The following is a 10,196-nucleotide window of genomic DNA, read 5'->3' as shown; positions in this document are numbered from 1 at the left end:
CGGGCTGGCTTTGAACCGCGATCCTCAGATCTCAGCCTCCTGAGTAGCTAGGATTACAGGCGTGAGCCACCAGCGCCCGGCGCAAGGAGCCTTTTAAAAAACTGCACATGCTAGGGATGGAGCCGTGCTTTGTCCATAGGCCTCGCCCACAGCCCAGAGTGAACCTTAAGATCTAAATGGGCTGAGGGTGGGCCTTTGGTGGGCATTCTACAGCGGGAGAAGCTCAGAAGGGCACTGTCACCTGCCTACTGCCCCACAGCTGGGACGGGGCCCAGACAGGGCCTGAGCCTGTCTGTCTGACCGTCCTCTCCACCCTCAGCTCCTGGATTCCCCTTGTTAACGCTAGCCAAGTGCTTCCTTCCTGCTCAGTGCCAGCGGCTCGCGCCTGTCATCCCAGCTACTCAGGAGGCTGAGATCTGAGGATCAGTAGTCCAAAGCCAGCCGGGCCAGGGAAGTCCCTGAGACTCTTGATCTCCAATGAACCACCAGCAAACCGGAAGTGGCGCCATGGCTCAAGTGGTAGAGCGCTCACCTTGGACTGAAGAGTTCAGGGACAGCGCCCAGTCCCAGAGTTCAAGCCCCACGACTGACAAAAGAAAAAAAAAAAGTGCTTCCTTCCTGTCTCACGCCCAGGTACTTAGAGAACTGCCTGGCCAACCTGTTTGCGGGTGCCTGGGAGCCTCAGCCTGAGGGGCCTCTGCCCCTGCACATCCCCCTGGCGTCCCCCCAGCAGGTGAGCGACCTGTGCTCCTGCCCACCCTCTCCCTGGGGAGTGAACTCGGTGTGGATGCCGTCCCTTCCTTACTCCCTCAAGGCTTGCTCTCTACCGCTTGAACACAAGTTTCACTTTTCCACGTTTTGGTGGCTGATGGGAGATAGGAGACTGACGAACTTGCAGATCGCATCCTCCAGAGCAGCTCGGGTTACAGGCTTGGCCTGGGGGTAGGGGTGTGGCGGGGAGGGTTGCGCTCCATCTCGAACCTCTCGTCCCAGGTTCAGCGCTGCGTGGAGATCGTGAGCCGGGCCAAGAAGCCGCTGCTGGTGATAGGCAGCCAGGCCCTGCTGCCCCCGACCCCCGCTGCCCGGCTGCGGTGAGAGCATCGGCTCTGCCCCCTCCCATGCCCTGCCTGGTCCCTGGGTTCTCGTACCCCAGGGCCACACGCTGATCTTTGTCCTGCTTGGACCCCATAGGGCTGCCGTGGAGACCCTAGGTGTCCCCTGCTTCCTGGGAGGGATGGCGCGGGGGCTGCTGGGTCAGAACCACCGCCTTCACATCCGGCAGAACCGTGGTGCAGCCCTGAAGAAAGCCGATGTGGTCATCCTGGCAGGTGAGCATCCGTCTCCTCCTCCCTCCCCCCTGCCACCCTGCCCCTCCTCCTCGCTGGGGCCCACCCTCCCTCTCTTCCCCTCCCTCCCTCTCTTCCCCTCCCTCCCTCTCTTCCCCTCCCTGCCTCTTAAGTGGTTGAACGAGCCCCAGTCTGGATGTGAGTGAAACCCCGTGCTGTGGGGGTGACCCAGCTGCCCATGGAGGTTACACACCAAGGGGACACGTGTGTGGTGACACATGTGACATGATGTGCTTTGAGAGCTGCCACATGCCCCAAGAGCTGTGTCTGTGAGCTCTGACTGTGTCCACACCCGCTCCCACGAACCCTGACATATCTCTATGGACAGGACCCTGGGATAGACACATGGCCAGCGGGCCACCACCCCACTCGCTGGCCTCGCCCCAGCGGCCAGGCAAATATCTGTGTGTTCCATCCCCCCCCAAAGTGTCTCGAAATGGCCGGGTGCTGGTGGCTCACAGCCTGTCATCCTAGCTACTCAGGAGGCTGAGATCTGAGGATCGTGGTTCAAAGCCAGCTCGGGCAGGAAAGTCCCTGTGAGACACTTATCTCCAATGAATCACCAGAAAACCAGAAGTGGCACTGTGGCTCAAAAGTTGGTAGAGTGCTTGTCTTGAACAAAAAAAAGGCTTAGGGACAGTGCCCAGGCCCTGAGTTCAAGCCCCAGGACTGATCCAAAAAAAAAAAAAGTCATTTTATGGAGTGGGACTCTAATTAGCTTTTCCAAACTCAGTGGCTTACAAAACATTTATTATTACTATGTTTTTAGACTTTTTCACCTCTCTTTTTGGTGGTTCTAGAGTTTGAACTCAGGGCCTTTTTTGATTGGTAAGACAGGAACTTAATCACTTTTGTGGGGAGGGGTGGGGGGGTGGGTGTGGGGCTTGAACTCCAGGCCTGGGTGCTGTCCCTCAGGTCTTCAGCTCAAGGCGAGCACTCTACCTCTTGAGCCACAGTGCCACTTCTGGTTTTCTGAGTGGTTTATTGGAGATAAGAGTCTCACGGACTTTCCTGCCCGGGCTGGCTTTGAACTGTGATCCTCAGATCTCAGCCCCCTGAGTAGCTAGGATGACAGGCGTGAGCTACCGATGTCCAGCGAACTTAACCACTTGAAGCGCTACTCTGGTACTCAGGACACGTGTATGATTACATAAGACCTGCCAACATGGTCAGGCATAGTGTCTCATGCATGTAATCCCAGCTATGTAGGAGGTGAAAATGGAGAGGCTTATCATTCATTCAAGGTCAGCCTGGGCTAACAGAGAGCCAAGATCCCCCGTCAACAGAGAACCCAGGCATGGTGGTCCATACATGGGATTCCAGTTACATGGGAGGCTGGAGGCAGGAGGATTGTGAATGTCGGTTGCCCTGTTCACAGGATGAGACCCCATTTGGAATATTAAAGAAAAAAAAGGGGGGGAGGGTTAGGGTTTGTGGCTCAAGAGGTAGAACTGTGTGCCAGCCAAGCACTTAGACCCTGAGTTCAAATCCCTCCTTTCCTTCCCTCCCTCCTCTCCTTCCTTCCCTCCCTCTTTTCCTCCCTCCTTCATTTTTCCTTCCCTCCCTCCCTACTTCCCTCCCTCCCTCCTTCCTTCTCTCCTTCCCTCCCTCCCTCCCTCCTTCCTTCTCTCCTTCCCTCCCTCCCTCCTTCCTTCCTTCTCTCCCTCCCTCCCTTCCTTGGTGCCAAGGCTCTAGCAGGTGGAGACATGGAGGTAATCTCCAGTTCTTGAAGCCTCTAGAGGTCTGGCCTCAGAAACGTCACACTGTGGTTTGTGCCACCTTCTCCTTTTTTGTTTTTTTTTTTTGGGGGGGAGGCGGGCAGCCCCAGGGCTGGAACTCAGGGCCGGGCGCCGCCCCTAGTGTTTTCACTCCAGGCGGTCTCTTCCTTGGGTGGTTCACTGGAGATGAGAGTCCCAAGGGCTTTTCCTGCCAGGGATGCTTTGACCTCAGTCCTCAGTCCTCAGCCCTCAGCCTCCCTCGTAGCTAGGATGACAGGCGGGAGCCCCGGGCCTCCACGTTGTGAGTCCCAGCCACTCCCGAGGCGAAGAGCCACAGAGCCGGCCGCGGGCGGCTCAGGTGCCAGGATGGGTGGGAACGGGGACTCCGTGGGCCCCCGTGGATCTGAAGGGAGGCCCTCCTCCTCCACCGTCGCCCGTGCTCGCCCCAGGAGCTGTGTGTGACTTCCGCCTCTCCTACGGCCGCGTCCTCAGCCGCAGGAGCCGGATCATCGTGGTGAATCGGAACCGTGCTGACATGCTGCTCAACTCCGACATCTTCTGGAAACCTCAGGAGGCTGTCCAGGGTGTGTGCCAGGCCTTCGCCCCGCCCCTCGGTCATCCGGGCAGCTCACCCTTGGGGCTGGCGGTGGTGAGGGTGGGGGGTGGGGGTGGGTGGGGGCTTCTGGGGATGGCCCCGCCCTTGCTGCCACTCACAACCCGAGCCTCCCATCCACGCTGCCCCTCCCGACTTCATGCTGAGGGCATGGCCAGACCCCGATCGCCAGTGAACCACCACAATGCCAGACGTGGCGCTGTAGCTCAAGTGGTAGAGCGCCCGTCTTGCACAAAGGAGCTCAGAGACAGCGCCCAGGCCTTGTGCCCAAGCCCAGAACACTCGCGTCCCATATGCAGGGCTCTGGGTTCTAGCTCCAATAAGTTGGGGTGGGTGGGAGTCAGGACAGGGATGAGAGATCGTGATGAGGAATTGAATGTCTCCCCATGCCTGGATCGTTTCTCTGATTGGATGGCACGGGCCCCATCCACCGGCTTTAGTGCTGGATGTTTCCCAGGAGAGCTTTGTGTCTCCCTTGGGAACCTGCCTGGCGGTGGTGCTGTGGTTTTTGTTCCTTTGTGCCAGTCCTGAGCTTGAACTCAGGTACTGTCCCTGGGCTCAAGGGTGGCGCTCTACCACTTGATCCACACTTCCACTTCTGCTTTCCTTATCTGGTTCATTGGCCATAAGCATCTCATGGACTTTGCTGCCTGGGCTGGCTTTGAACCTTCACCCTCAGATCCTCCTAAGTAGCTGGGATGACAGGGTGGGAGTCAGCAGCTCCCCCAGGGAACTGTTTTTATCAGCGTAACAGAGACCAACTTGACAGGACTTGGGGATCTGGACTGTACCCCGAGCCTCCCATTTCCCAGGCCCATCAGGCCTGGCCCTCCCGGGCCCTCACAGGCTCTGGGTGCCTCTGGCCTCCATGGCCTCCCGAGTGCTTTTGTTTGGACTTGGCTGTTGGCCTCCTGCTGAGCTGCCCCCTTCCCTTCCCTAGGCGACATAGGCTCCTTCATGCTGAAGCTGGTGGAAGGCCTTCAGGGCCAGACATGGGCTCCGGACTGGCTGGAGGAGCTACGGGAAGCCGATCGGCACAAGGAGCAGACCTTCAGGTGTGTGTGTGTGTGTGTGTGTGTGTGTGTGTGTGTGTGTGTGCACCGAGAGCTTGCCGCCGGCCCTGCTCACCTCTGCCATCCATCCCAGGGAGAAGGCAGCCATGTCTGTGGGCCAGCACCTGAACCCCGTGCGGGTGTTGCAGGCCGTGGAGGAAGCGCTACCTGACAATGCCTTGCTCGTGGTGGACGGCGGGGACTTTGTGGCCACCGCCGCCTACCTGGTGCAGCCCCGTGGGCCTCTGCGCTGGCTTGACCCTGGTTAGGAATGGCCCGTGCAGGGGTGGGGAGGAGGGAGGGCAGCTTGCCCGGCTGGACCATCCCCGTGGGAGTGGATGCCCATGCCCATGTGTGTGTGTGTTTTGTCCCTCCAGGGGCCTTTGGGACTCTGGGAGTTGGTGCAGGGTTTGCACTTGGGGCCAAGCTGTCCCAGCCGGATACGGAGGTGAGGCACTGGATGTGGGAGACTTGCAGCTCTCCGGGCCGGGAATCCCCCTAACCGCCCCGGTCCCCCCTCCCCCCTTACCAGGTCTGGTGCCTGTTTGGGGATGGAGCCTTTGGCTACAGCCTCATGGAGTTCGACACATTCGTCAGACACAAGGTGACTGAGCTGCTGCCCCCATTCTGGAAGATGTGGTGGCGGCGCGGTGTGGGAGGGGGGGTGCCAAGGGTGGGGGAGGGCTCTTGCCCTCGGGCTGCCCACAGCCTGGCCTTTTTTTTTCCCTTGTAGATCCCAGTGATGGCCTTGGTAGGGAATGATGCAGGCTGGACCCAGATCTCCAGAGAGCAGGTGCCCAGACTGGGCAGCAACGTAGCCTGCGGCCTAGCCTACACGGGTGAGGGCTCTCAGTGGAGTTGTGGGAGTGGAGGGATCTGTTTCAGGCCCAGCTGGATGTCCGTCCCTCTCCTGGGCCGACTTCATGGAGGGGGGGGCTGGAGCTCTGCTGCCATCTGACTTTTGGCCTCTTCTTTCAGATTATCACAAGGCAGTCATGGGTCTGGGGGCCCGGGGCTTGCTGCTGTCAGGGAAGAGTGAGGACCAGGTCGCCGAGGTGCTGCGTGAGGGCCAACGGCAGTGCCGGGATGGCCACCCAGTCGTGGTCAACATCCTGATTGGGAGGACGGACTTCCGCGATGGCTCCATTTCCATGTAGGGACTCCCAGGGCCGGTGTGCCTGGCTCCCTGCTCCCGGACTCTGCTCGGCTGGTTTGGAGTCTTATCCCTGTGGGATCTGGACCTAGTCCAGAAGCTGCAGTGACTGGACAACCCTCCCTGGAGGGAGCTGGTGGGATCAGAACTCAGAGAAACACCTGGCGGCCCTGGAGAGCTTTGGGCCCTTGTCTCTACAGACCTGACCGTCCCCTTTCTTCTTATCTGAATAAATCTCCTCCGGCTCATGAGGGCCCAAGGACTCAGATACAGATCTTGTGCATATTGATTTATTGTTCACAAAGCTGGAGGTGAGGGGAAGGAAGACCAGAAGGGGACCTGATTCCCACTGGACTATTGGGGACATCAGGGTGCCTGGACATGATGAATTCTTCCCCCGTCATCCCTGAAAAAGTCACACACCTCCTCTGAACATGTCCACATGCACACGCATACACACACACACACACAAAGTGCCTGGACATGGTGAATTCCTCTCCACTCTGTGGTCCCTGAAAAAGTCCCACACCTGTTCTGAACATGTCCACACACGTCCACACACCCACCCACACCCACGCACACCCACACACAGAGGCAATAAATATATTCTGTACCAAAGTGCCCAGCCTGACAGTTCAGGTGGGGCCCCTCTGAAGGGGAGGGGTTAAGTGCTCAATTTTCTTCAGGGGTGAAGGGACACCTGGAGAAGGGAAGGGTCGGTTGGACTTATATCTCCGCATGTTGTGGTGGCAGATCTTGGCGGGGGGTCTTCCCTGGGAAAAGAGGCTGGGGGAAGGCAGCCCCTATTGGGCTGGAGCCAGGATAGGGGCTACTACCTTCACACAGTGCCTTTCTTCAATCCCGAAGGGAGAGGGAGAAACAGAGTACAGTGATCAAAGCTAATACTGATTTGGTTGGCAGCACGAGGACTGGGGTGTGTGTGTATGTGTCACCCCAGGGTGATACTCACAGTAACTGGTGTCTCCCCTGCAAAGGGGGAGGGGCAAGAGAGGGCAGCCTGCCAGGCAGGACAGCCTTCCGGCAGCAGGAGAATCCCTGGAGCTAGATCCTAAGACTTGCCCCAGTGCCTGGCTTTTGCAACTGGTGTCCAAACACAGGGTGCTAGAAACTAGGAATGATTCTCAGCACAGGAGACTGGTCCCTAAGAACAAGGGCTGAAGTTGAGCTGCTGAAGTCCTCTTGGACAGTTACGGCCCTGCCTGTAACCAGGGGTCCCACTCTGGGTAACGGGGGTCCTGGTCTGTCCTAATGAGGGCACGGCTCCGTGGTGATCAGTGTCCAGGGTCCCCGTGCTCGGTCACCGGCGCCGGCCCTTGGCAGCCGGGTCCCCGCGCTCTGCGGCTCAGAGGCACACGTTAATCTGCTTGGAAAGCTCTCTTTCCAGGTCCAGGATGAGGGCGTCGAAGTCTTTGAGGTTCAGGTGCGGGTTGAAGGGCGCGTCGAACTCATCCTCGAAGTCGGCAGCACCCCGCGATCCGCCGTTCTCCTCGTCCTCCTCATCCTCGCTGTCGCTGCCCGCCACGTGGTCGTAGTCGGGCCCCGACAGGAAGTCCCGCCCACAAGGAAGGAAGTCCCGCCCGCACACGCTCCAGTCTCCGGCGTAGCGGTTGCTTGGAGGGCTCTCCGGGCCCCCGCGGTCACGGGGGGTCACCACTTCGGGGCCCGCGAGAGGCAAGTGCCGCGGTGGTGGCTGTCGCTTGGGCCGCAAGTATGGCACGACATCCGGAGCCTCTGGGGGCCGGCAGGGATCTGAAGGGAGCACAGGCATCGCTTAAGGCTGATGTCTTTCACGGCAACGGCAATCAGGCTCCTGATTGGCTCGGGAGAGGCCAGGCCTCAGCCAGGTAAGGATTTCATTGGCTGGGTGTGAGATAATTAGGCCTCTGATTGGCAGGCCAAGAGGACGAACTTGAACAGTTTACAGGTGAGGGGGCGTGGCCCTCTTTAACTCCTAGACACTGATTGGCTGCCCGGGAGAAGGACTAACACACACCTGCCTGGATTGGCGGCACAGATCTGTGGGCGGGCTCACCTGGCCAAGACTGCAGCAGGTAATGCAACACCTCGATGTGGCGCTTGAAGTCGACGGCGCTGGCAACGCCTGGGCCGGAACCGCGCACGCGGGGCCGGGCCGGCGCCTGGCGTGCCGGCAGCAGCACGGGTCCGAAGCACACGGCCAGATTCTGCGGGGTCATGCGGTTGTGGGCGTGGAAGGAGGAGACCAGGCGCAGGTGGTCCAGGAGTAGCGTCAGCGTGGCCTGCGGGGAGGGTTGAAGGTGGGCATGAGGTGGCAGAGCCGAGCTCCAGCGCAGCTATGGGGGAGACACGGGTGGTGTCTGGACCCAGAGTGGGGAGACCGAGGTCCACGTCTTCTAGCTGGAAGGTGACCATGATAAATGGGCAGGGTGGGGTGGGGGGTGGGCTGGAGCCTGAACTTAGGACCTCTCACTCTCACTTGGCTTTTTGACCTAAGGCTGGTGCTCTAGCACTTGAGCCATAGGTCCACTTTCAGTTTTTTGCTGGTTAATTAAAGCTAAGAATCCCCATGGCTTTCCTGCTCTGGCTAGTTTGGAACTGTAACGCTCAGATCTCAGTATCTTGAGTAGCTAGGATTACAGGGATGAGCCGGGTGCGTCTGTTTTTGACATTTGCTTTCTTGGGCAAGTCACTCCACTACTCTGGGCCTTGGTTTTTTTTATCATGGACGAGGCATTTAACTGAACCCGCTCTGTGGGAATGGGGTGTTGGTCCCACAGGTGATGCAGGCTCAGGCCCAGGTGGGTTAACTCACCCTTTCCACATCAGGCAAGCAGCTGAGGAGCCCTCGGGTACCCTCCGGACCTGGGGGGGCCCTGCTTGGGGGTCCTTGAGCCATAGCTTCCAGCACCACCTGATAGAGAGGCTGGGTGATGAGCGGAGTGGGCAGCTCCCGAAGGTAATCCTTGAGGATGCCTGTAGACACAGCCGCCTGCAGTCAGGGGTGGGGCAGGGGTGTCTGCAGACACCAGTCCACCTGTGAGGTCAGGGTTGAAAGGGGGCAGAGTGGGGAGGGCAAGAAGGGGGCTGGTTTGACCTGTGATGACGTTGATATCCGGATACAGGTCCTCAGAGAGGCAAACAGCCCCACTGTCTCGCTCAAAGGCATCCCGAAGCTCTTTCTTCACAGCCGCAGAGCCGCACAGACGGTACAGCCCCACTACCTGGTGGTGGGGAGAGAGCGGGGTTTGAACTCATGGCCTGGCACTTGCTCCCAGTCCTTTGGGGTCCTTTCCTCCCTCCCCCTGCAAGTCCTGGGGCTTGAACTCTGGGCCTGGGCGCTGTCCCTCAGCTCTTCAGCTCAAGGCGAGCGCTCTACCACTTGAGCCACAGCGCCACCTCCACCTTTTTCTGTGTATGTGGTGATGAGGAATTGAACCCAGGGTTTCATGCATGCTAGGCAAGCACTGGACCTCTGAGCCTCCTTCCCAGTTCTAAGTTTGTTTTCTTTCAGATGGAGTCCTGAGCCTCACTTTGCCCAGGCTGGCTTTGAACCTTCATCCTCCTAACCCCGTTGTGACTGTAGGCATGCACCACCACACCCCACTCTTCCCTTCTTGACCTCTTCTCCCAGCTGCAGTTTGGCAGCTGTGGGCTATGGCTCGTGGTATTTCTCCCTGGAAACGGAACTCAAGGGACAGGTGGGATTGTAGTATTAAACATTTCAGTGATCGATAGAGGCAGGGACTCAGGCCAGTCATACCAGCTAGTCAGGAGGCTGAGATCTGAGGATCGGGCTTCAAAGCCAGGCCGGACAGTCAAGTCTATGAGACTCTTCTGATTAAAAAGCTGGAAGTGAGGCTGTGGCTCAAGTGGAAGCTAAGGAACAGCACTTGGAGCCTGAGTTCAAACCCCAGGACGCTCGCGCCCACGCACAGACACAGACAGACAGACAGACCAGACAGACAGACACACACAGAACAGATCCAAGAACTGTAGCCTGGGTTCTCTGTCTTGGAGGGTGGTCGGGGCCCAGGGCCGGGCCGGGGTGGGGGCTCACCCTCAGCCCCCGGCGCTCGATCTGCTCCACGCACTTCTGGATGATGAGGGGCACCCGGCCGGGGGGCTGCTCGCGCTCCACCAGGAGGGGCAGAGGCAGCCCGAAGACGCGGGGCTCCGCGGGCGCTGGGGCGTCTCGCCGCTCGGCCAGGGTCAGCTTGGCGTACAGCAGCCCCTGGGGCTCCAGGCGGATGGCCAGCTGCTGGGCCTGGCACCCTGCGGATGGACGGGGGCGGGGGGCTGAACCGGGGGGCGCGC

At 59.3% G+C, this 10,196-nt stretch overlaps 2 protein-coding genes across 2 annotated transcripts in view; one reads left to right on the top strand and one right to left on the bottom strand.

Annotated features, from left to right (window-relative positions):
* The window catches only part of Ilvbl (ilvB (bacterial acetolactate synthase)-like), a 12,035-nt gene extending 5,879 nt beyond the window's left edge, over positions 1-6,156 (top strand). The window contains exons 5-14 of the mRNA XM_013028277.1: positions 594-733; positions 994-1,091; positions 1,192-1,328; positions 3,514-3,648; positions 4,618-4,732; positions 4,824-4,993; positions 5,107-5,177; positions 5,262-5,333; positions 5,463-5,568; positions 5,708-6,156. Coding sequence (XP_012883731.1) covers positions 594-733; positions 994-1,091; positions 1,192-1,328; positions 3,514-3,648; positions 4,618-4,732; positions 4,824-4,993; positions 5,107-5,177; positions 5,262-5,333; positions 5,463-5,568; positions 5,708-5,886 — 1,223 coding nt within the window. The 3' untranslated portion in view covers positions 5,887-6,156. The remainder of the gene's footprint in view (positions 1-593; positions 734-993; positions 1,092-1,191; positions 1,329-3,513; positions 3,649-4,617; positions 4,733-4,823; positions 4,994-5,106; positions 5,178-5,261; positions 5,334-5,462; positions 5,569-5,707) is intronic.
* Positions 6,157-6,167: 11 nt separating this feature from the next.
* The window catches only part of Syde1 (synapse defective 1, Rho GTPase, homolog 1 (C. elegans)), a 10,786-nt gene continuing 6,757 nt past the window's right edge, over positions 6,168-10,196 (bottom strand). The window contains exons 2-6 of the mRNA XM_013028275.1: positions 9,940-10,178; positions 8,977-9,103; positions 8,695-8,855; positions 7,936-8,161; positions 6,168-7,652 (exon numbers count right to left, since the gene is read on the bottom strand). Coding sequence (XP_012883729.1) covers positions 7,246-7,652; positions 7,936-8,161; positions 8,695-8,855; positions 8,977-9,103; positions 9,940-10,178 — 1,160 coding nt within the window. The 3' untranslated portion in view covers positions 6,168-7,245. The remainder of the gene's footprint in view (positions 7,653-7,935; positions 8,162-8,694; positions 8,856-8,976; positions 9,104-9,939; positions 10,179-10,196) is intronic.

The sequence above is a fragment of the Dipodomys ordii genome, unplaced genomic scaffold (assembly GCF_000151885.1).
Source record: "Dipodomys ordii isolate 6190 unplaced genomic scaffold, Dord_2.0 Scaffold108, whole genome shotgun sequence".
NCBI lineage: Eukaryota > Metazoa > Chordata > Mammalia > Rodentia > Heteromyidae > Dipodomys > Dipodomys ordii.
The sequence above is the reverse complement of the archived record's forward strand: the minus strand, read 5'-3'. Positions and strand labels throughout refer to the sequence as shown.